Consider the following 27,328-nt stretch of genomic DNA (forward strand, 5'->3'; position numbering starts at 1 on the left):
TAAAAATCAATAACATTACTATTATTATCTAAAACATAAATCAAAAATAAGCTTAGGCTAAAACCAATACATTATGTTTACAAATTAGTTCTAATTGTCAGGTTGGTATTTCTTTACTTAATGATTTTTTAAACTAATTTAAAGTGCTCAAGCCTGAGTTATTATATAAGCATATATGCAACCATTATACCTCAAATATTTTTTGAACGATTTTCTATCAGGGGCTCCCTACATTTTTAGTGTCTTTATAATTTAGAAAAGCAATTATATGACTTATGGATCCAAGCAACGAGTCTAAAATCAAGTGTAAAATGTAAATGTAATAAATAATAATAAAAATTTTACTTTTACGTTAAACTTAAATTTAGAAAAACATAAAAACAAACAAAGTGCTTTTTATCAATTAATTTTATTATTTACAATTTGGTCAAATCATGTACCCAGTCAAAGTTATCTCAATTTTACGGTGGTGTAATTGAAAAAAGTCTTGCATGCAAACCAATCTTTCAACGTATATTACTAAATTATTAGTTTGACCTTTTCTAAATATGTAAGTTAGAAATTGCTAAATAATAAATACAGTATAAATACAAAAACGTATCAAAAACAAGCATGCTTTTAAATCTCATCTGGATCAATAAGTGAATGCCACTCAGAATGATAACGATGGGGGGTGTCTTGTACGCGTTTCCAATGATCAGCGGCAGACTTTTGCGGCGATGTAAGACTGAAAATCACGTGACCAATAACTACATCTTTCCCCACCAATGTTACATTGTTAATAGTAGCCACTAATGTAAATGTTGTAAGCGGCTTTGAAAAATCTGTGGAAATATTAAACTCCAAAGATTCTTCGTAAACAGGATCACGACAATTTCGTTTTATAAGTGTATCCTTGCGTTCTATTGAACTTTCTCGAAACAATGACAAAGTAACGTACGAGCCTTTTTTTTAAACAAATGTTTTATCAGATAATAATTTTTGTAATGCAAAAAAAAAAAAGAAAAAATAGGAATAAAAATCATTATCTTACTTATAGATTTTGTTAAATTTCTTGCTTCTTTAACGATAACTTCAAGTTTATTATAGGTTGCTTGATGGCAAAGTGACACATGTAGCGATGCTAAGGAGTTCTACAAAAAGTATTAAAAAGAAAAATGAAAATATTTGCGACAGATTACTAAAATATATCTTGAAAAATATCCCTGAACTAAATATATCTTTAACTGAAAACTAAAACGTTTTCATTTAGATATATAAAGATATATTTAGTTCAGGGTTTCTTAAATCACTCTTTCAAGTTAGTTGCTATTTGATAAAAACCTTCGAAAAAATTTTAAAACTTTCTTAAACAATTTTATCTTTTTTCTAAAACTGTATAGAAATTAAACAATGAGGGGTTTCTAAACTTTATACGAGCTCTTTTGTGCGCCAAAATTATTTAATGAAATTATAAATTACGTTGTTGATAGGGCTGGGTACTAGAAGTAGTTAATTTTTCTGAAATAACCTACAAAGAAACTCGAAAAATTACATTAAAAAAAGAAATTTATTTTCAGATTGCTAGCAAATAGTTTGTCCAGGTATTCATCACCATTGCAACAAAAAAAAAACAGTTTTTAAAAACCTCTGTCCCTTATTTATTTTTAAAGAATCCAAATGTCGCTAGAAAAATCATATGTTAGTTGGTGACAATACAACGATAAAACTTTAACTGGAAGAAACGCTCTTTGAGTTAAAGTGTTCGAAGACCGATCATCTATAAAACATATATGAACTGAAACCATCTTAAACTTGAAGTTAATTGTAATGGTCTTCCAGGTTGTGCGGTTTTAGAAATAATGAAAAAGATAAAAAAAAAGTAATGTTAAAAGATCCGGAATAAAGAAGAACACCTACGCAGACGTTACAAGTAATTACACAATACATATAGGTGTTACGATGTCAAAAAACGCTTTTTTTAAAAAAATATAGATATTATTTTTTGTACTATCATAGATAATGGTGTAAATTAAGTGTGTTTAGAAATTTTATAAACTATTGATTTTTCTAAATTTTGTTATACGCCTTTAATGGATTTCTTTAGACTTAAAAAGTGTTGATACATTCAGGAAAAATACAGCGTTTTTTTGATGTTTGAGGTAGCTAACTTCCAGACATGGAACAAACTCCAAACATTTATATTTAATACTTATGTTAAATAAGGATTGTTTGCAATAGATCTTTGTGATGATTGAAGCCATATTTGCAAAAGATTGGAGCCAAATGAAGCGAAGTTCAAACTTTATATGTCCATAATTTTTGAACGCTAAGAGACTATTGTATGAATTTTAAAATTTAATAATGAGGTAAATTTAGTTGAGATTATTAAAAAAATTATTTTATAAATTTCTTCCTCTCTTGTTTAGAGTAGGGAAAGTAGAGACAAGAGGTTTTGTTCTCTTGCAGAGCCGACTACACCAATTTTTTTTTAAGGACCATATTTTTTTTTTAAATTTCAAGATATAGAGGAATTTTTTTAGAAATTAACAATTGTGTTTCTCCACTTTAAAACCCGTGTAGTCGGCTATTACCTTGCTCTAGTTATCGCAATCTTTTGCAAAGCGTTCTTATTTGACATAAGTACAAACATACAAACGTTTGGAGTTCGCTCCATGTCTGGAAGTTATCTCAAGCACCTAAAAAATATAAGCTATTACTATTGAAGTTTATACTATAAATTGTATAGGAATAAACTACCTTTCTATACTCCCTTCCCCCTCTCCCCTTCTAATATTCCTTAGAACGTAACATGACGCTATTTTAATCTCAAAAAATTTAAAAAATTTTTTAAATCTACAAAAAGTTTACCTGAGAGCGTTTTAGAAACAAATCCAAGTTGAAACTTTCTTTTAAATGATTGTCAATTGAACCTAAGGACATCTCTACTTCACCAAGTAAGTCGTTTTTTCGAAGTCTTGAGTAACTTAAGACTTTTAGCTTTAGTCGGTAACCTTCCAGTTCACTTTTTTCAACGTCTGTGAAAACAATTAGTTCGTTGAAAACTGGTTCCTTTGTTGCCTTTTGAAACTTTGTTGTTTGTTTTTGCTTTTTTCCAGGTATTAAATATAATTGAACAAACGGATGCGTGTCGGCAATATCTCGCTTGGATCCAATAATCATTACCCTCTGCACATCCACGTGCAACACCTTTTCATGGTGAACATGCGTTATAGAAAAATATATTTTACCTGACTTTTTATATGTTCGTATAGCATGAATATGGGAAGGTAACCCGCTATTTTTTATAGAACGCCTATCGGCTATTCTTCGGTGTTCTGGACCAATTAAAGTATTTGAAACAGTAATTTGATCTGTATATAAATCAGTTGCATCCTCACTACTAACAACAGACAACTTTTTATCACATTTTCTAAAAACATCCTCCTCGATTTTTTCTTGTGATTCTTCGAATGAACTTTCGACTAAAGTGACATCGCGAAGATCAAGAGTTGATACTAGAAAATTATTTTATATCATTTTATAGTTTCTCATTTGGCTCTTTTTTTCATATACAACAAGTTCTGTTGTACATATTGTAATAATTTAATTTAATTTATTATTAATAAATAATGAATATTTAAAAAATATTTTTCCAGAAACTTGGAAATCAGTTGCCTCTTTTTCCCTGCTTTGCGAGATGATCAAGTGCACTGGTACTAATTTTCCTTTGCTTCTTCTGGAAGGTAGTGAGTAAAGGAGCATCTTTATACTGAGATAACGGCGAGGTTTCTACAGGTTTTTCGTCGCCAGATACTGATGATGAAAATGGAGAGTTTTGCTCGTTATAAATCGAAGGGCGAATAGATGAAGAAACTTTGCGGGACATTAAAGGTTGAAGGTCCTAACAAGAAAAGTTAAAAGTTTAAAAAGAATTTAAACAAAATTATTAAAAATTAATATTTTTCAAAGAAAAAATAAATTTATTTAAAATATTAAAATTTTTTATTTAAACGTTCAAAAATATCAAAAAAGCTCACATTTTTCTAACCTTTTCGTCTGTTTTGTAGTAACTTTCGTTTTGCAAAAAAGGGGTTTGAGCTTTTAGAGTTCGATACGAAACAGGCAAACTAAATTCGATTTCTTTCCTACTTTGTTTCTTTTTAGTTACAAATAAATTTCCTCCAAAAAGCGTTTTTTTCTTTTGAAACTGTTGGTGTTTACAAAACTTATAAACAAGTAATGCCATTAAAAAACTTATGACAAACGCAGAAGATAGAAGCACAACTAGAAAAAGCGTAACCAGATAAGCAAAAACTATAAATAGGATGTATTTTTAAACAAAAAATAATTACTTAACAAAGATGATTATAAATTTTTAGTTGAAAATAAAAAATTGTTTCTTGTTTTAATTTTGCCGGAGTTTTAATAAACTGCAGAACATAAATTATATTGATGCTATGTAATAAAAAAATAATTACTTGTTAATATGTTCATTTTTGTATTTATGTCAACTATGAGAACAACTTTTTTTATGAGAACTTTTTTTCTTCCTTTTTCTTCCTTTCTTACTAACGTAAAACAAAAGTTTACATATTACATACATGTGTATATATATATATGTATATACATACATACATACATACATATATATATATATATATATATATATATATATATATATATATATATATATATATATATATATATATATATATATATATATATATGTATATATAAATATATATATATATATATGTATATATATATATATATATTTATATAAATATATATATATATATATATACATACATATAGATATATATTATATATATATATACTATTATAAATATATATATATATATTATTATATATATTTATATATATATATATTTATATATATATATATATATATATATTTATATATATATATATATTGATATATATATACATATGTATATATATATATATATATATATATATATATATATATATATATATATATATGTATATATATATGTATATATATATATATATATGTGTGCATATATATATGCATATATATATATATATATATATATATATATATATATATATATATATATATATATATATATATATATATATATATATATATATATATATATAAACTAAACAGTTGTAATTATAATTCCAATTTTATCTGTAAGTTAAAAAAACAAAAATAAAGTAAATAAAATAGAGATCAATGTAGCGGAATTTTACCGCATTCTTAGTGGTAGGCCGCTGTTCAAACAACAACTGTTTAAACTTACTCTGTTTTCTCTATAAGGTAGAGACTTTTTGTGGGCGGTGGTTTGATGCGCAAAGACTTTTATTGTGTTGTTTTATTGTGTGCAACCAATGAAAAAAATCATTTTTACAACAGTTATGTTTCCAAAACAACATTTGTTTATTTACCTTCATTTATCTTATTGTTTATTCTTATAAGCAATAGATCGCAATTTTAGTAGAGATGTATAAAGGCTAAAAGTTATTTTTGTACACAGGGACATTTAAAGGTTTTTTATGAAAAGATGTTAAATTATTTAATAATGGTTTTACTTTGATTGCAATTTTAACGATTTACGTTTATAGCAAAAACTAAAAAATGTTTTCGAAATTAACATTAAGTTAAATGACCTATGATTGTTTTTGGATCACGATCTTTAAAGAAAAGAATCAAGCTATTTAAAGTTTATGATAATAATAGAATCAAAGAAATTTAAATTTTATTTTTATTGCAAATGACGAATTTATTAGAATCTGATAAACTCATATAAGTTTGTAACAATTTGTAATTATACAAATAACTCGTTTTATAAACCAGATGTAGTGGACCATGCAACAAAATAAGCTTAGAGCTAATAAAATTATACAATCTTTGCTTTATTTTTTTATTTAAACGGCGTTTGTTTTAAAATGTAAAATTGTACATGTTAATATACTTCTGACATCATAAAAGCTTTACTTGAAAGAACGGCAATCATGATTATAATTAGTACGACATGACGACTATAATTTAATTAGAACAACATGATAACTCTAAATTAAATAGAACGATATGACAGCTCGACGAAACGACATGTCGACTAATTAATATTTAACAATTTAACTTTAAGTTTATAAAAACGACGTTCAATGTTTTTACTAAGTATTGTCATTAAGCTATCTTATTATTGAGAAATTCATTTATAAGAATTAAATTTTTAAATGATAATACAAATAAAAAATAAATATTTTAAGCTAAAACAAAAGAATAATAAAAAAAAATACCTTATTGGTAAAAACAGAATATGCGTTCATACCATATTTGGTTTAAACTTTTTTTTAGTTTTTACCAATATCTTTCAAGGAATAAATATTCTCTTTAAAAATAATCTTAATTCCGATCTAAATTTTTGTTGTTGTTGTTGTTATTAATGTTTCAAGCACTGATTTGTCAATTTGATAAAAGTAAAAGTGACAAATTTATGCTCCGCCATAACGGTAAATAGTTAGCAAATTTTAAAGAAAAGTCAAGAAAAATGTTTAGAAAAAATTACCTAATTTTGGCAGTAACCTTTCTGTTTTTAATTATTTCTAGAAGAAAAAAAACTACAAATTATTTTTATATTATTGTTTTTCTAAATCTTTCTTTTAAAAAATAAAGTGGAAATTTAATATGATTTTTTATAAGGAAACTTAAGTCATTAGTAAAAAACAATTATTTTCAACATTCAGGATCTTTTGTTGATTGTTACCTATCGCATTTTGTTACATGTTACGTAATTCTTAATTAATATTAATTACAATTTCCCCACTACTTAAATAAATAGAAACAAGGAATTTTACACAAAAAAGAAAGTTTTTGAACAATTATTATTATTTTTTTATTTTTAGTTTTTAGTTTCATTTAGATCATATTTCGTTTAAATTTTTTGATAAAATTTGGCGTGATTAAATTTTTTTTTAACTATCATTGATTTCTCGTTCCAAGTCAACAAAAACATGGTTTGCACAGTAATCCAAAAAAAAAATGACAAGAAAAAAAAGAAAAGTTTGGCAACTGTCATACATACAAGTTCATTTCGTTTTGAGTTTTTTAAAGTCTATTGAAATAAGTTTTTTAAACAAAAATTTATCATCTTGGTTAATAAAAATTATTCATTTTATCAGAAATGCTGTTTGATATAGGGACATTTCTAAAAAATTACGCACGGAAACTCGTGTATGTTTTGTCTATTACTTTCATAATTAATTCTAATTTATATAAATATTTTGTAAGCAAAGAATGGTATACATTAATAATGTTATAAAAAAAAAATTATGTTTGAAGCGATATTAAGCCTGGAACAGAAAAACGTAAATTTTTGTTACTCTATAAATGAACTTTCATCGGAAAATATAAGTTTCAGCAGTATACTTTTTTTAAAATAATATTTTAGATATTAGTAAAGGTTTTTAGAAAGTTATGGGATTACATAATGTATCATAGAGTCACAGCAATTGTTTAAACGCAGTTCATGTATGGTCTCGCACGAAAGACATGGAAGTCAATGGAAGTTGCGAATTCATGTAGTTATTTTTATAAAAATAAGTTGCCTGTAAGTATTTCAAGAGAAATAATAAATCTCTACAACTCATGCTTAACATATTTTCAATAATTAATCATCAAATATTTCTAGCTAGAGTATAGCGTTTTTAAGACTATTGTATTTATTTAAACCTTTGCAACATTTACATACAAAAAAATAGAATGATAAAAAATGTATATATTTAAAGATTCATGTAGCCTAAAAATTGAAAATAAAAATTTTGTTATAGTTGTTATTTAAGAAAATTATAATAGTATGCATATTGCTTTAAGCCACAACTTCTAATTGTAAAATCAAAGAAAAATAGAAAATCGCGCACAGAAATGGAAATGCTCTATATAATAAAGCACTTCTAGTTCCGTACTAATTTTGTCGCTAAATTAGTGGGGACTTGGTATTATCACACATAGGGTTAAGCTTTCAAAGTAAAAATAATAAGTACAAGAACACTATTAATGTAACTTAAACTGTTACACAGATTGTGTTCCTGCTTTTTATTATTCATTTATAATTACCAATAATTTTCTTTAAAAAAAGTTGCATTGGTTTTAAAATTTGTACGTGACTTTACAAATTTTTAGCAACGTCAATCAATTTATATTGATTCAATTTAACGTCAATCAATTTAACGTTTTTTGTTTTTGTTTTTTATTTTTGGTTGTTTGAAACTCAAACGACCAAAAATTACATTAATTTTTGATCGTTTGAGTTTCAACGTCCAATCAAGTTATCGCTGTTTGAGTTTCAACGTTCGATCAAGTTATCGCCGCAGGAGTACTTTCAACAGTGTCCAAAAAAAATCAATGCGCTGCTTTATTATTATGTTAAATGTTTAGTGTTATAAAAATTTCAAAAACAGTGGATAAAATTTTTGGATAAGTGGATAAAAAAAACAGAACTAGCCTAGTAGTCCTAATATTGGTTTAATAGTTTTTTTAATTTAATTAAAACGCATTTTTCATTTATGTGTATAAATATATTTTAACTTAATGTAAAAATTTTCTAACCTAAAGGGAATTTTAAAACATTGAAAACATCCCAATTACTTTTATATTTATTGTATTTAATTTACATTTACATAAGGGTTTTTTTTTTTTATTATTCTTAATGTTCACCTCCTCAAGACCGAGAAGGCCACTACAGATGAGGAGGGTACTTAATAGTGGTTATAACCCTCGCTCAACTCTATAACTCCGAAACACGAACCTTGACGAACACGGCCGCTGCGCGGAGAAACACGTTGAGCGCGGTACTACCGGGGACGTGGTGGGGATCGAACTCGGAGCCTCTCGCTTATGAAGCGAGGGCTTTACCAATACACCACTACCGCATTACACCACTACCGCATTAGGTTACAGAGAGAAGCATTGTTTTTTAAAATAAAGTTACAAACAATAACTTAATTTTTTACTCTTCATTTTAGAGATGTTTTAACCAATACGCAATTGTATTATGTTTACGCTTGATAAAAGCATGAACATAATATTGCAGCTTTTGAAAAATAATTGCAGCTTTTGAAAGTGTAATTGCAGCTTTTGAAAAGCTTATGTTTTGTTTTCTCCAGTTTTATATATTCGTGTAGGCCTTTAGAAACCCACCGTCTTCATTAAAGTATACTTTAATCAAATATTTATCTAACAGAAGGTCATGTTGGTAAATGATGTCTGCAACTAATTCAACAACGTCAATGCAAAAAATGACCGAGCGCTGAGCTTTTCTACTTCAAGCCACCCAGCCAACGTTGACATATGTGCCGTATGGTTTTTATCTGAGTTTACAGAAATGAGATTTACATAGGTATCTGTTCATGTTTCCGAACGGGTCCTGTAGGGTTTAAAATTGAATTTTTGATAAAAAAAATTTTAGGATTGGGCTGAAGTAAATAGTGGCTTACCACAAGCTTTAACTACAGCAGCAACACTGTTTAAGATAATTTTAAAAGATCTTCCGACAAATCTAAAATAAAGATGTAAACTCTATGCTGAAAATACTAAGCTGTTTTCCCTAAAATTTGAAACCGAAATAACAAAACCGAAAAATCACAGCTGCCGCAAAAGAGTATCGTCTTTTGCGGCAGCTGTAATAACTTGCTGATTGGGTTTCAGATTTTAGAGAAATTATTTTTTAGTTTTGAATTCAGTATTTTAGCTTTTTTCTATTTTATAAGTTAGTATTTTGAAAAAAATGTTTACGCCAAGAGATACTTTTATAAGGAAAATGTTCTACGCAACCTATATCCAATAACATTTGGTGTATGAAGTTGCAGTTATCCCTGTATTTAAATATTTTATTTAAATACAGGGATAACTGCAACTTCATTACTCTCCGTTGAATATTTTAAAGTTTTGTTACACGATGTAACAAAACTTTAAAATATTCAACGGAGAGTAACAAAAATATTTCGTGCTCTAAGAAATTATATTTATAAAGAATGGCTTAATCTTACATTCCTACAAGAAAGACGTAAGAGGAGACCTAATTCAACTGGAATCAAAAACACCATTTATTTTTTTTACCAACCAAAGAGTTGACGGAGGTTCCTGTTTTGATGCGTTGCTTGTTTGGATGGAGAAAGGGGGTAATGGAATGTTGATGTAATTTTATTAGGGGGTCTCTGGAAGTTTGACAAATTGTTGATAAGGAGGAGGGGAGGTAAAAATTGTTAAAAAGTTATTGAAATAAATAATGGACAGCCCCCAAAAAGTAATCGCAACAAAAATCACGATCTACGTAAATTAATTGTTTTTTGAATACCTCGATACTAGGTTTAAATATTAAAATTTTAGACAACTTCTACTAAATGGTTGAACCTTATCTTTTGCTTCCCCGTTTAGGTATAGGTATATTACGTTCTTAAAAAACGTTTTTTCGGCAAGGAACTTATTATACCTCTCCAAGATTTTATTTTGTGTTGTAGTAATTTTGCTGGATTTAAAAACAAATTGCAATATTATAAATATAGAAAAATAAAATACCTTTTTGTAAATCCGACAAAAGTACAACCAATTATAAAACTAATTCTAGACATTTATTCATTCAATTCTAATCTAGAAATTTATAATTAGTTGTTGAAATAGCAAAACAAAAAAATAACAATAAACTAGCTCTAAATATTGTTAGCGAATTTTTTAAAGTTCCATCTTTTATTTGCAATGCTTTAATTGTTTATGACGTTTTGAAACAATATCATTGGATAATTTTTGTCAAAATTGGAATGTGATTACTTTATATTATGATAGTTACGCGGTTTTTAATAGAAAATTATGTTACTACTAAGATTGTTCCTTGAGAAATGACGTATTTTTACTTCGTTCTTCCTCCAGTCTATTATACCTCCTTGACGTTTACTAAGCGTCGATCTAACATTTAGAATATCGACTTATAATAGTCAATATTGTGAACCTTTTCAACCTTAAATAAATCGTCAGCCGAGAACCAAGAGGCCGTCAGCCGAGAACCAAGAGACCGTAAGTTAATATTTTGTGTTTCCAAAAAATCAAGTTTTAAAATTTAATTTTTAAAGACTTTCTGCCAGAATGTCCAACTAATATTTTAATATTTTCAAAAGTTGTATCATTCTTGAGACTAGATTTATTGGATACATACCTCATTGATTGTTGAATGCTTATTGATTATAAACAGAAAAAACAAACAAAATGTGGACATACAGTCTCTTGATTCTCGGTTGGCGAAATGTAAAGATTTATAGATTTAAAGTCTACGCTTCAAATCTTTCAACATATACGTTTATTAAACATCGATCAAACGTTTACAATATTGACTAAAATAAGCCGATATTTTAAAAGTTTGATTGACGTTTACTAAACGTTTAATCGATCAACGTTTACTAAACGTATTTAATATTATTATATAGTATTATAGCCATTGGTCAGAAGACTCATACGACAGCTTAAGCCATGCGGTTTAAAAAGGCACAACTAAGACGGAATTGAAAAAGACAAAAATATAGATATTAAAAAATAGACATTCAAAAAAATAAAAAACGCATAATATTACAAAAATATAGACGTTAAAATAATTTCAGCAAACTATTCTTGCCACCAACATAACAAAGTAACATCAGTTTGAATATTTCAATGTAATATATTTTGTTATATTATTTTAAGTAAATATTTGTATTGAAGTCATGAATACTCGTGAATTTTATTATTTATTAATTTACTCGAATAAAACAAACTAATAAATTGTATAGCTTCTTATCTCTAAATTAAAAATAAGATCAGATTGTTTAGAGTACTATAGAATCTAGTGTTGTTAAATTAGTTGCAAACAGTGATGACCAACAATCAATTGTAGTAAATTTAGTATTATAAATAAAATAAATAACGGACTTTTAAAAGACGTACCCATGACTCAGTAAATAACGAAGATTTTTGTGTTACGACTGAAAAGTCTTTTTTTGTTGGCTAAATAATTAAATTAGACTTGACCGCGTTTTCAAGATTCACTTTCTTACAACAAGCAAAATAGGTGATAAATAAATAATAAACAAGTTTCGGGTGCGCCATTTTAAATCATGGAAGCTAAAAATCTTTTTTTAGCATTTAACAATGGCAGTTACTTTCCTAAATGCCAGCAAATTACTAGAGTCCGGTATTTTAGAAATTACTTAAAGGCACATTGACACAGTTGAGCAATATGAGTCGCGGTCTCTCGTTATGAAAGTCATGTTGCAAGTACTTTTTTTGTAAGTCTTATAAACTACTGAGCAGTTTAAATTCATTTTGTAAAGTTTGTGTGATTGTGTAACAGTAGCTATTCATCTTTTCTATAATTAAGAGGTTTAATAATTAAATTTTTATTTGTTTTTTTTAGTTGCATTTGCTAAAGAAAATTGCTGGAACAGATCTGATAAAGACCACTGCGTATATTATGTCGTGAATTTTTACAAACTCTTTAATGTCAAAAATGAACATAGATGGTAGAGGAAATTTTTGAAAACTTCCATTTAGAAAACCCTCGATATGTAAAGTTGTTGTTGGTAATTTCAATCTTAATTTTTGAATGTACATTTAAATGTACCCTATTTTACCCTAGTTTTTTGTGGTTACAAAAACAGACAGCATACAAAAATAAATGAATCATGTTGATTTATTATTAACTTCATTGGTTATTATTTTTTTAGAATCTATAGTTTATAACTTTCCTAATACGTCAATAGCCAAAGCAGAGGTACATCACCTCCACCCCCCCCCTGCCCTTTCCTTTAAAATCTCTTCTGGACGGCCCTGAGTGCTATTGCACCATATTTAAAACAAGCTTAATGGCGGATTGAGGTACGAAAAAAACATCTTCAAGAAAACGGTGCGATCAATGATAATCAAGAATCTAAAGGAGACAATCAAAAGACAAATGTAGATGATGTTGTACAAAAACCGGCGCATGATGAACGGTATACTAGAAAGATTTTCGATGATTTATAAATCAGAGAACACAGTAGTCTAAAATACATTTTTATCAGTTTATTTATTTTGTTAGTAATTTTTAGCGTAATCTAAATGTGAACTTTTATTTTCTACAAGGGGAGAGCTGCCTCGGAACACTTAAGGAACAAATATTTATTAACCAAAGATGGCTGAACTATGAAAACATTTATGACTTGATTAATACAAACAGACAACCCAACTATGCTTTTAACCATAATTTGACTTAATTGATTGAACTGTTAATGGAAGTAAATTTGTTTATGCAAAGGTATCATTTTGTTCCAACCAAGACAACTTGTTCCCTAAATTGGAACACTTTAATTTCTTAATAAAATCAGTAAAATCAACAAAATTTGATTTAAAATGATTTTTATCTTAACAGTGAAAATTTAAACAGTTAATTCAAAACTTATAATAGGATTAATATTACCTTGACAAACTAAAGTTCTAGAAACCAAAAATTGTATAAAAGCTTCAACGGTTATGATATTCTCCTAATTTATTGATTAAAAATCACTAAATTAAATATTATTTTTAAGGTTTATGGTCGTTACTATGTATTTTTAAATTGCGCTCAAACTATTTCTACAACCCTTTGATTTTATTACTGGTTAAGTAAGAAAAACTTCATAGTAAACTTTGGGCTATTTTGTTCTATCGCTGCAATATCATGCTTGCAGCAACTTATATCACTGCAATATCATGCTTGCAGCAACTTATATCACTGCAATATCATGCTTGCAGCAACTTATATCACTGCAATATCATGCTTGCAGCAACTTATATCACTGCAATATCATGCTTGCAGCAACTTATATCACTGCAATATCATGCTTGCAGCAACTTATATCACTGCAATATCATGCTTGCAGCAACTTATATCACTGCAATACCATGCTTGCAGCAACTTATATCACTGCAATATCATGCTTGCAGTAACTTAAAAGATAAGTTTATATTGTTATTTTGAATTTTAAATCCCATTGAATTAAACACAAAAAACCGTGTAACTTAGAACAGTATAATTTACCCAGAGCAATCAATACAGTGTAAACACAAAATTAGATTAACGAAAAAAATGACCCCAAAAGACTTTAAATCAATGGTGCACATGCACTTTTTGAGGAATAACTTTCAAAATGTGTCAAAGCGTATAAAATAAAGCGTTTTACTAAAAAAATGCAAAATATAGCCATAATTAATTATTTTTCAAAAATAAATGCAAGTGTTCCAATTAAGGCGCGGTGCCAATTATGGCAACTCTCCCCCTAATGAGATTAAATTTAAAGAATATTTGATAATGACATTAGAAATTGTTACTACAAAATTTCCACTGCGAAGACAAGGTGAATACAATTTTTGATTTATCAAAGCATAAACAGGTATAATGCACAAACATTTTTTGCCCTGCTGTTTATGGGGTAATCAATAAATATATTCTTATGTCGTCTCTAAATTGTAAATGCTTATATATAGTACTTATACTATAGCTTTATAGTATAAAAGTATATTATAAGTAGTATAGTATAAAATTTTGTAAATATTTAGTTATAAAAGTTATAAAAAACATTGTTTATAATACAGACCTATATACGTCATATTACTTATATAAAGTTTAAAAAAGTTATAACATAATTTTAATAATTATAAGTTTTATAAATTAAAACTACGCTAACTAAATCGAAGAAACTTTAAGGGGTTTGATGATAAGACATTTTGACTTCTACTTGCCCCAGTCAGCTTGTAATTATATATATTTGTTTAAATTTATAGATAACATTGCAAAATGTTTAAAATGACGAAATAAATAATAATAATAATAATAAGACAAGATCTTAACGTTTAATATACGTTTAAATAGACTAAATCTAAACGCTTTATAAACGTTTATTAGATCTAAAGCTAAATTAGACTAAATCTAAACGCTTTATATACCTATAATAACCCGATAATAATTTTTTGAATTAATTCAATAAATGTTTCAGTTCAAAACGCATCTATATGGTACCCGTTTCTTAATGTTGACTGTGTACATAGTTTTTGAAAAACTCACTTACTTTGTAACATTAAATTAATTTTCCTGCTAAGCTTGATTCAATTAATTTGCAACCTGTCAAAATTTGGAAAAAATTACTTGCTTTGTGAGTTTGTTTTAGAAAGTCCCCCTGAAATCTCCTACTGGTACTTAATTTATGGGAGGGGGCGTTGATTAATTTTTGGGAAATTTTTCCACGTACCCTGATGGTATTATTAAAATAGTATTTTTATATAAAATTATAATGTAAATATCTCAATATAAAACTTTCACATAAAAATACCATCTGGTATTTATCAAGAACCTTCAAAAATGTCAAACATTACTACAAAAAATTTACTATAGCAATCATAAGCAACAACCGATGTTTTCTCATTTACAAATTTATTAGATATAAGTTGTGGAGAGAAGTACCTCGGGATCTGGAGGAATTCTTTTTTATATTGAGAAACTATTTGAGCAATCATAAACAGTTTATCCAAAACCTGTTTCCTCGTTCACAAACATATTAGATATAACTTGTTGGTTGGAGCTCCTTAGGGATCTCGGGTGGTCTTTTCTTTCTCATTTATATTTATAATCTTTATTAAACCTATATTTCAATTTTAAAAGCTTGTTGTTCGCTGAAGCAAACAACAGCGTTGTTCGCTGATCACACCAATGTGAAATAGTAAGAACAGTATTACCTTAAGAACATATCAGTTAAAAAGACTTTTGATTAAAATGATCTTAGAAGTTAACAAGACAAGCAAGATGCTTGATAACTTTATTGAGCAAGATTTTAAGTGTAAAATTTGAACATTTTCGGGATATCCTTAATAATAAATTATTTATTTTTGAAAAATTTTATTCTTTCAATTAAAAAAAAGATTCTTTAAAATTTAAAGATTCTTTAGATAAAAAAGATAAACTTATCATATTTCTTTCAGAAATTTAAAATAAGAAAATTAAACTCAATATAAATTGTCAAATTATTAATTATTAAATAATCAACTTTGAGGAAATACAATAAATGAACAAAGATTGAGTGATTACTTATAAAAGAAAAAATAAATTATGCTAATCAGATAACAGCTATTAAAGTTAGTGATAATATTGTAGTTGGATGGTGTACCTTGAGGAAATGACAAAAGAGTTGGTGTTTAATTATTAAAAAAAAAATTATGCTTATTAGATAAAATCTATAAAAGTCAGTTCATAGAGATATAAGTATTTTGTTAATAGAAACCTCAGAAGTAAAATTCGAATCTTTTTTAAATTCTCATAATACCAATGTAATGGACAATAGTGAACTTACGGAAGGAGAACTGTTGGATGCAATGTTTTTGTTAAAACTTAAAAAAAGTTTAAAAGTTTTTTTAATCTATATTTAAAACAAGGCGTTTGTCCTGAAAAACTTAAAGTTGAAAAAGTTGTACCAATTTTCAAATCTGGTGATGTTTCAAGCGTTGTAAACTATAGATCGACTTCAATTCTTCCTTTTTTCTCAAAAATACTAGAAAGAATTATGTACAATAGACTTTATTCCTTTCTAAATAGAAATAATATTCTTTACAACAAACAATTCGGATTTAAGTCAAGACATTCCACTGACCATGTCATTATTTACCTTATTCATGGCATACTTAAAGCATTTGATGAAAAAAAATATACTGTAGGAGTTTTCATAGATCTCAGCAAAGCGTTTGACACAGTTGATCATAACATTTTTCTAGCTAAACTAAAACATAATGGCATAGAAAACTCAAACATTGATTGGTTCAAAAGTTACTAAACAAATAGAAAACAATACATTTCGTATAGCGAAGGAAAATCAAAATATATGACAGTAACATACGGTGTTCTTCAAGAATCAATACTTGGACCACTACTACTCTTTCTTGTTTATATAAACAACTTACATAAGTTTTCTAATATTTTAACTTTAATTTTATTCGCCGATGACACAAACTTGTTTTACTCTAATGGTAACATCGATTTATTATTTGAAACAATCAATAAGGAACTCACAAATTTAACTGAATGGTTCAAGTCGAATAAACTATCCTTAAATATAAGTAAAACCAAATACACTCTTTTTCATAGACTCCACAAAAAAAAAATATTCCATTAAAACTTCCCTATGTATTGATAATTCTAATATAAAAAGAGAGCGCTCGCGTGCGTTCTTAGGAGTATTTCTCGACGAAAATCTTTCATGGCGCGAACACATAATTATAATAGAAAACAAAATATCAAAAAATATTGGTTTATTATATAAAGCTAAAAGGTTTTTAAACCAAAACTGTATAAAAAAAATATACTTTTCTTTTTTTCACAGCTACCTTAATTAATGGAAAATTGCAGGGTGCAGCACCAACGCAACCAAAATAAAAAAGTTACTCAGGACAAAAACATGCTGTACAAATTATTTCAAACGTAAATAGTTTAACGCCCTCAAAAGGTTTATTTAATAAACTAAATATACCCGATGTTTATCAACTAAAAATTTATCAGATACTTACTTTTATGTACAAAATTGATAATAAAACGACACCTGTAATTAGGGAATCCAATACCGATATACCGGGATACCGAATACCGGGATTTCGGTCAGTTTTGTCTAGTTTCGAATACCAGTATTAAAAGGCTTAAATACCGGTATTTCGTACTTAAATGGTTAATTTTTTATTTATTATTTTTAGCATTGAAACTTCATTTGTATACTTCATGTTTTAAATTGATTTATAACGAAAGTTTTAATTAAAGTATTACAACATTTAAGTAGATATTAAAATGCAACTATTTTTGAGACTTATCGCATTGTCGTATTTCAGATTATAAATATACAAAAATTCGTAAACATTTGTTCCTTTTTTTTAAAATATTTTTATTCTATCATGTGTTTAAACTCTTTGTTCGAGTAAAAATCTAATATATAAAAGTAAAGTTGTCAAACTCTGATTCATAGAGAACTCTTTGATGAAACTCTTCTCATTATTACTTGGCTCATTTTTAAAATCATTTAAATTCCCAGGAGGTTTATAATTACGGGTTGCTGTTTTTATTCTTTTTTGAAACAATCATAAGTGCGTATACTTTAAAGCAAAGCGTTAAATATTCTTTAGTTCTTGAGTTCTTGATTTTACATTTTTAGTAAAACGGCGAGGATCTAAAAATAAAACACGAGTTCACATTTTTACAAATTACAAAATCTTTGTAAACCTATTTCTAAATATTTTAAAAAAACTACAGAGGACTCGCTGGCAGCAATCTTATCTAGAATGACAGCACTTGATGGGCTTCCATTCAGAATTTTTCATAACATCCGATGATCTTCGAAAATCATTAAAAGCATTAAATTTAAGTGATAAACTTCCAAAATCCGCCACGACTATATAAAAAATTGTAACTAGTTATAGCAAAACTATTCGACAGTTAATAATTAAAGAAATATCAAAATATAAATTAAATGGAAAAAGTTTTAGTATTACTTTTGATGGGTGGACTTCCCTAAGGAACCTGCGATATATAAACGTGAATCTTCACTCGGAGTCATAGTTTTGGAATTTAGTGTCAGTGTCAGTGGAGGTTTACCTGCAGAAAAATGTGTCAGTTTTAAGTGAAAAATTGAATCAGTATGGTTTGCCATTAGAAAAGAATATTGTTTGTTTAACAAATGATGGTGCAGCAGTTATGCAAAAAGGCAAATCAATACCGGCTGCTAGGCAGTTGTGTTTGGCCCATGCAATTCAACTTGCAGTTGTAGATGTTCTATATAAAAAAGAAACAACCGAAGAAAGAACCTTATGTTCGAATGAATCAATAGACTTTGACTCATATTCAGATGCTGAAGAGCACGAAAACTATGGTGTCTATTAAAATATTTCGAATACATACGAGGAAGGATTGGTGATGGATTACGATATATAAGAACAAGATACAGAAATAACACATAGTCAAATTGATCCCCTTATACAAAAAGTAAGGAAAATTGTGCAAATATTCAAACATTCACCATTAAAAAATGAAGTACTACAGAGTTATGTAAAGCTAGAAATTCGGCAAAGAATACTTCTTAATTGTATTTTCAAAAACTAGAAAGAATAGCCTATTAGTAATGCTCGAACGTTTTCACAAATTAAAGTCATGCAATAAAAATCTTTAAAAAAAAAAAAAAAGTGGTTTTTGTAAACAAAGTTTTTTTTTACAAAAACCACTTTGCTTATAAAAAAATTAATGTATTACAAGTTATCTTGTGGCATTTTTTAATGTAGGTCACTAAAAACATTTATTATGTAAAGTATTTAAAAAATATTTAAATTGCTTCATAATATATAATCATAAGCGTATCTTATAATAGTGTGTTAGTATATAAAAACAGTTCATTTTTGCATACCATCTGCAGCTTATTAGTACCAAGTACCTGAGCATATTAATAAAAGTACTAAGTAATAAGTACCTCAGCATACTAATAAAATAAGTACCTCTATCGTGATATATGCGCAACAAATTTCTTCCAGTATTTTGATGTTTTTAGAAACTTTAAGTTTTTTTAAAAATCTCTCCCTTTTATTTGTTATAGTATATAATATCTTTATATATGATATGTATATAGTATCTATAAAACTTCATCAGTGTTTTATTTTATATTTTAAAAATCGAAATACTGACTATCAAGAGTGTTTTTCAAGAACCAAGTATCGATGTGTTAGCAAACTTCAAAAAAATCATTCTTCAAATAAGTTATTATTTTCTTTAAAGGTAAATAAAGAAAGAAAAAAGCTAAAGCAACCAACAAAATCTAGATAAGAATGTAGAGCCTTTAATGCTTTCTACATTGTAATGCCAACCTTTAAGATTTAAGTTTAAAAAATTAAAAATTTATTACTCATTGAATAAACTACTTCGAAAGATGATATATTTAATCTTGTAGAAACTTGTGTTCGGCAAGTCTATTTCAGTTAAACATAGTGTTCAAGTTACAATGAAAAAAAATCCATACTCTCTTATCAAATTTAGCGTATTTTAGTCAATGCTGCTGTGTATGTGGGTGTTCACCAAAAGACATGAACAACATTGAAGAAGTTACAAAACTTCCCTTTTCACCGGATAGGCTTTAATATAGATTTTCTGCACTTCATTTATGGATACGATTTTTTGAGTGCACTATATTTCATATAAGGTACTAATAAAAAAATGGTAAACAAGAGGAGACGCATAAAAAGCATTTGTTAAACAACAAAAAATAAATATACAAAAAAGATTCCAATAAAAAAAGGGACTTATTGTTGACTATCCAAATAGTAGAGGATCTGGAAATTTAAATGACGACATTACTGCTTAAAATGCCTTTTCAAATGAAGATGAATTTGCAGAAATTACAAGAATAAAAAAAAAACTAATTGTAAAGTTGCATTGTAATTGTAAAGCACATAATCTTAATTTGTATATCGAGTGGATTTCAAATTGATACAAGTAAATTTTACTTATTTTTGCTGAAAACTGCAAAGCTCTATTAGTACTTGTAACATTGGTATTACATGCTTTAGAGTATTCACAAGATCTTAATTTATGGTACAAAAGTAATGGAAAGTTTATTATTGCCAATAGGTCTGTTTAGTGAAGAAGCTCAAGAAGCTACAAACAAAAAATTTAGAAAATTAAGGGAATATCATTCCCGTTAAAATTCAAGAATAAAGACAAATGAAGATGTAATGAAAAGACTTTTATGTACATTTGATCCAGCTATTGCATCTTAAAGAAAAACTGTTTCTCCAAAACTCGGGGAAATTTTTTTTTCAACCAGTTAAAACAGAAATTTCCCCGAGTGTTGTTGAACTTTTTTTTGCGAGAATTCTACGTTCTCGGTGCAGTTAAGGCAATTTTAAAATATTACAGCGTCTGTATAATATTTTGCCGACTGCGACATATTTCCGTTAAATGATCAGGTCTGTGAATTATGAAATCACGGAAAAGTAAAATGATAAATTTGACCGTAACATAAAATAAAAAAGTTATTATTTTCATAGGGGATGGAATAATTCAGGCGGTGGGAATAATCTACTACAGTTCTTAGGTTTTTTATTATTTTAGGCCTTTCCCTTGAAGTGTGTGTGTATATATATTATACATATACATAAACACACATTTTATATATGTATATATATATATATATATATATATATATATATATATATATATATATATATATATATATATATATATATATATATATATATATATATATATATATATATATATATATATATATATAATGTGTGTTTGTGTATATGTATAATATATATATACACACACACTTCAAGGGAAAGGCCTAAAATAATAAAAAACCTAAGAACTGTAGTAGATTATTCCCACCGCCTGAATTATTCCATCCCCCTATGAAAAACTCAAAACGAGAATGCGCTTTAAGGAAATAACTGTTAGAAGTGTACCTAGGACGTCCGTAATTAGCATAAACATAAACAGCAAGTATTTCTTGTTGTTAATGTTTATTTGTTGAAGAAGTTATGCGCGTAGGTGTAATTGTATTTGTTTAGTTTGTTTTTGAATTATATTTAGTTGTTTATGTTTTTGAATCAATGTTTCAAGTTTGCATAAATTCGAAAAAAGTTATACTCTTTAGAGTGTAAAGTTTTGTGGCTTTAAATATTTCATATTATCAATATTATTAAAGCGATGCATTGATCATGTATAAATTTGTAATCATTATTAGAGTCTTTTATAGCAACTTTATCAGTACCTATTCTTGTTTACTTGTGTTGATAGCAGTTGTATAAACATATAGTATCTATCTTCCTACATTATTACATCCCTCCTTTTACATCACTGTATATGCATATGAATATTACCTAAGCCCTTTTAAATCCCTAAACATACATCTTAATTATTACCTCTCCCTTGTAAACCATTGTACACGTTTCACTGTGATATTGAGTGATATTAATAGCAATTGTATAACCTTGTAATATCTGTCTGTCTGAATTATTACTTCCCCCTTTTAAATCACTAAACATGCATCTGAATTATTACCCCCTTCTTGTATATCACTGTATATGTGTTGCTTTGATATTGATACTGAGTGATATTGATAGCAGTTGTATAACCATGTAGTATTTTTCTGTGTGAATTATTACCTCCCCTACTGACAGGTACCAAAAAATTATGTCTGTGACCTAATTTTTCGCCGCAAACGGACGTTTATCAAACTATTTAGGTAGGCTATATACCTATATCTTGTATAGGTACCTATACAAGCAGAAATAATTCAGAAAAGCTGATAATGAAATATATCTCAATATTATACTAGTGATTGTTTAGAGTATGATTAGGTTAGATGTAAATGATAAAGTGGCTATAAATCACTCTGATAATGATTAAGCCTCGTTAATTCATAACTGTAATATTAAATATTTGAGTCATAAAACGGTACACTCTTAAGAGCGTAACTGTTTATGGATTTATGCAAAAGAAATTGAAAAATTGATTCCAAAACATAAATTTTTAAAGCATTACGAATAGGTAATATTTAGAAAATTTTTTTAAATTATTGAGTTGGAACATCATAACAAACCACATTTTTCTCTAATTTTGGACGTGCTAGGTACACTTCTAATAGTTATTCCCTGAAACGCATTCTCGTTTTGGATTTTTCATAGGGGGCGGTGGGAATAATACTACATCAGTCTGTGGAGTAGAGTAAATCCTAAGCTTCCTCTGATCCATGAGAAGTCAGTTGCCAAAAAAAATTTCTAGACTTCTTAAGAGAGTTTTATCTGCTGAAGGAAAATTCAAACAAAAACAAGGAATATCTTGATTACAACTTTGAGCATTTGTTTGATTTGTCTTCTTGTGGTCGTGGACTTCCAGTAGTAGCTTGCAATAATAAGTTAGGAATATTGTTAATTTCATTTTTACATGCAATACTTATTTTTAGCTTGTGCTAAACTTTATACAAATAATTGTTTATAACTTGATATGATATTTTTTTATAAGTTCAATGCTAAATTCAAAAGATTGTATTGGATAATTTTATATAATTTTATAATTTTAATGATATGTTTTTGTTTTCAGTTTTTCTGTAATGCTTTTTTATAAAAATGATACAAAAATTATTCTAATAGATTTTAAATATTTTTATAATGCATGCAATTTTTTTATGCATAGATCTGTTAAGTGTAAGAATCCTTTGGATTGCAAAACAACACACTTTGCTTGGTTCTGTGAAAGCGGTAAAAAGGTAAATAATTTTAATTTTAAAAATTAGACTTTATTTAACTCTTTAATCTGTAGTAATTCAGAGAGCTTTGAATCTGGTAGTAACAATCAAATACACGTCAGAGTGAAAAAATAGTGTACTTTTCTTCCATTTTGTGTTTATTATTAATAATAGAACAAAATAAAGTATTTTACTTTTATTTTGCTTTATTATTAATAATAAACAAGCCTAAGAGATGGTTTAAACTGTGATTTTCTTAGGTGTTTAGGATATTGTAAAATATATTTGAGACTATTTTATTGTATTTATTCTATTCTGGAATTACTTTAACAAGTTTATTATTGAACTGAGTAAACACCTTGTTAAAAAAGTTTAAAATTGTTTTAGGTACCACCATTGTATAGAGAATATTTAAAAGATCAAAAATCGAAAATTAGAATAACAGGAAGGTTTCAAATTGGTACAGTAGATAAAAAAACAGCTGCCAGAGAAAAAAAGAAAGCAAGAGAGAGAAACTAACAAGCAGATATAAAGATGTATTAAGTTGCCTGCTGCGGAAATTCAATGTGATTTCAATCTGGATACTGAGTTATTTGATAATAGTAATAAGTTTGAATCTGATCCAGACTTTTCTGCAACCGTGCCAGTTGAAAAAAATTATACTCATTTAACAAATTTGGCAAAAGCTGCTATATGGTTTGAAATTAGCAATGCTGCAACAGCTGCATTGGCAACAGCTGTATTAATAGACTATTGTCTATTGTATTGTAAAAAAATTTAATAAATCACAAATAATAACTGAAAAAAAGATTTTTGGAGAAAGAAAAAAAGAATCAGCACTATCATAAGTTCTAAACGCTTAGCTGATGTTAAATAATTAAAGGTTATTGGAATTGATGGAAAAATTGACAAGTCTACATTAGTACATTCTGTTAGCTGTAACACTGATGAAGATCCTATTATTGTTGCTTCAACCAAAGAAGAACATCATCTTACATTTACAGCAGAATATGGGCTAACAGCACAAAATTATTTGACTTGTGTAGTTATACCTAATGGAACTGGCACAACCATGGCAAACGCTGCTGCAAATGTTTCAACAGAATATAATAGTATTCAGAGCTTAGTCGCTATTATTGTAGATAACACAACTTTTAATACAGGTGCAGATAACAGTTTGGTTATAAAACTCAAAAAAATTCTTAAAAGAAGTTTGCACCTTTTAGGATGTTTGCTTCATCAAGTTGAACTTCCACTGCGACACATATGTGAATTAGATGGAAACACAAATGGTCTTATAAGGGGCCTATTGGAGATGCTGCATCTCATCAAACTCTTCATGAACAGCTATTGGTTGAGTTTGTTCCCATATATTTTGAAATAGAGTTGTTTGTTAGCAGTGAGGTTATAAGCGATATTAGTACAGACCAGTGAAAGCTTTATGAGTACTGTGTGGGTATCTCAAAAGGTTTTATATTAAAAAAAATTCTTGCAAAAAACCTGGACCAATTTTTCATGCGAAATGGCTAACTCTAGTCATAAGAATAATGATGGTTTATATTAGGACTGGTAAACCATCTCCTGAGTTATTAGTAATAACTAAATATATTGTTCAAGTCTATTGTGTAATGTGGTTTGCTATTAAGCGCTCCAGAAAATACAAAGATGCTTGTCAACTTCTGTACAAAACCATTCAATTAGTCAAGCTTCAAGACAGCAGGATTCAGAGCATTGTTTTTAAGAAATTACAAGGAAATTCATATTGTCGTTTGCAAAAAAATTTCCTGTACTGCATGCTGCTGGATAAAAATCTGAATATAAGAAATCAAGACCTCAACCAAATCCTTAAAATAAGAGCATTAAAAGAAGACATTACTTTTAAACCAAAGATTAAGCCAAATCCAAAATGAAAATAAGATTTGATGCTGAGTCTTGGGATTGATGCTGAGTCTTGGGATTATCTTGTTTCTATTGATGATATTCAGGTTGAGCCCCAAACAACTCTTTGCTGAGAGAGGCAATTAAATCAAACATAAAACTTTGTGTAATAGATATGCCTAACAATTCTTAATCTGTGGAGAGAGCAGTCAAATTAACCTCAGAGGCATCTAAACAGGTTTATGGTTACGAAAAGAGACACAAATTCAATTTGACTAAAACCTAAAGTCGAAGAGAGAATAAAAGAAATGTAAAAAAGTGTGACTATTTTATAAAATGAATGTCTAATATGTTAGTTATACTTTTTGTTTATTTGTTTTTTTCTTTAACTGCTGAATGAAATAATTACTGTAGTCAATAATCTAAGTATAGTTCTATTGATATTAAATTCTTATTACACAGACTTCCAGGGCCGGTTTTTTAGGGAGGAGGGCAGTTGGTGAAATGGACACAGGCTCCACGATTTAGGGTCCCCTAAACGCTAATGAACTTCCTATTAAAGCTTTTTGTAATTAATTTAACAACTATTCAAAATGACTAAAAATACGCATAAAATTATTGAAATTATTAAAAATTTGGATTAATCTTAGTTTTCGATAGTTTTTCTGTTTTTTATCTTTACAACCTTTTTTTTCAACAAACGGTAAAAATTCAAGAAGCCTGTTAGTATAAAATTATATTTATATTTGTGGGCCCCTAAAATTATTATTGTACTCGGGCACCAGAAGTAGAAAACCGGGCTTTTAGACCACTAAAAAATAGGCTATAAAACATATCAAAATGGCTAAAAAGTATGATTACTAAATCCAATTACCCAAAGTGAAAATAACTATAAAAAAAGTAAATGTTATTGTTTTGTGTTATTAACATTGCAATAAATAAATGCCAGTGTAACTCTTCATGATTAAAAAAAAGTTATGCATAGTTTAATAATATGATCTATTATGATCGTTTATTCGCAGTTTTTCTATTATTATATTTTTTGCAAAAATTGATGTGGTATTTTGACAACTATATTTAATCAATATGTATCTGAACAAATTAGAACTAGGATCTATAGTGGGTTAACGCACTTTTTCAAAAGTTTTTAACTAAAATCAAGTTAACGCTGTTGAGCAAAATTGATTTAAAGACTCAAAAATGGCGTTCTTTAGGTTCACTATTAGAGGTAGTAAAAAGGTTTTGAAAATTATATAAAAAATAAAAAAGTTTTTTTAAACATTATAAGAACCTAAAGCAAAAAAATGTTATAACATCTAAAGCTCTTGTTTAATACGCTAACAAAATCATGCTAATTTCAAATAAAAGTGTTCAAATAACTTTAAATCGTTTTAATTACACCGAGTTTTAAATAAATGACAAGTATAATTCGTAATTTTTAACTGTAATTAAAAAAAAAAAGACTTTTTGTATAATTTTTAAAATTTTTAGCAATAAAAATGAGCTTGATATTCATTTTATATGGTTTTTATAACTAATTTATAACAGTTCTAATTAAAAAAAGATAAAAATAATAATTTTGGCACTAAAGACAATGTTTTGCTCCCACTGTGCAGTGGTACAATTTAAACCACGGCAATGCACTTCATAAACGCTGCGAGCCAACCACTTCGGCCACTAAGGTGTATTGTTCGATAAAAGTTTAAACACGATTTAATAAACTAAAACTTTTTATAACGGCAAATAAATGTTATAAATCAAATTTAAGGATGCTGCCGCATGGCAGTTTGGATGGAAATGTTCCCGCACGGCAGTTTTCAAGTAAAAGTAAAACTGTAAAACTTGAAATATGTTTTAACATTACATAATTTGAAGTTTACATAAGTTACATATTTGCACACACTTAAATTTACAATTTCTTATAAAAAAAGTGATGCGACTCTTTCTCGCTATTACCTTGGTTGCAATGGCTGCCAAGAGTTCTGTGTCAAAGGCGCTCGAAGGAGCATTAATATTACGTTGCTCAATATTTAATATGATATTAAATTGCTCTATATATGATATGATGATTAGACCAATTAAAACGTTAAATATCGACCTAAATTTAAACGCTTTATATCCGTTTAAATCTCTACGCTTTTACACGTTTAATAAGCGTTTAAAAGTATAAATCAAA

General features: G+C 27.6%; 1 protein-coding gene and 2 long non-coding RNA genes across 5 annotated transcripts; 2 read left to right on the forward strand and 1 right to left on the reverse strand.

Moving 5' to 3' along the window:
• Nucleotides 1-379: 379 nt before the first annotated feature.
• On the reverse strand, nucleotides 380-6,638 carry LOC101236263 (synaptotagmin-7). Of its 3 annotated transcripts, none has more exons than XM_065810793.1 (7): nucleotides 6,543-6,638; nucleotides 4,461-4,550; nucleotides 4,031-4,266; nucleotides 3,658-3,883; nucleotides 2,851-3,497; nucleotides 1,034-1,133; nucleotides 380-944 (listed from the first exon to the last, which is right to left on the reverse strand). In XM_065810793.1, the coding sequence occupies exons 2-7, from the start codon at nucleotides 4,474-4,476 to the stop codon at nucleotides 619-621; spliced, it is 1,551 nt and encodes a 516-aa protein (XP_065666865.1). In that variant the 5' UTR covers nucleotides 4,477-4,550; nucleotides 6,543-6,638; the 3' UTR covers nucleotides 380-618. The 3 variants fall into 3 exon arrangements, with proteins under 3 accessions (XP_065666865.1, XP_065666866.1, XP_065666867.1); XM_065810794.1 differs by lacking the exon at nucleotides 6,543-6,638 and adding an exon at nucleotides 6,274-6,441; XM_065810795.1 differs by lacking the exons at nucleotides 4,461-4,550; nucleotides 6,543-6,638 and having other exon boundaries at nucleotides 4,020-4,240.
• Nucleotides 6,639-7,397: 759 nt separating this feature from the next.
• Nucleotides 7,398-12,696, forward strand: LOC136087590 (uncharacterized). Its single transcript, XR_010641911.1, has 2 exons — nucleotides 7,398-7,583; nucleotides 12,411-12,696. It is a non-coding gene; the product is annotated as an uncharacterized LOC136087590 (long non-coding RNA).
• Nucleotides 12,697-21,545: 8,849 nt separating this feature from the next.
• On the forward strand, nucleotides 21,546-25,570 carry LOC136087589 (uncharacterized). The gene is made up of 3 exons (XR_010641910.1): nucleotides 21,546-22,944; nucleotides 23,223-23,295; nucleotides 23,662-25,570. It is a non-coding gene; the product is annotated as an uncharacterized LOC136087589 (long non-coding RNA).
• The last annotated feature ends 1,758 nt before the right edge of the window (nucleotides 25,571-27,328 follow it).

The sequence above is a fragment of the Hydra vulgaris genome, chromosome 11 (assembly GCF_038396675.1).
Source record: "Hydra vulgaris chromosome 11, alternate assembly HydraT2T_AEP".
Classification (NCBI taxonomy): Eukaryota; Metazoa; Cnidaria; class Hydrozoa; order Anthoathecata; family Hydridae; genus Hydra; species Hydra vulgaris.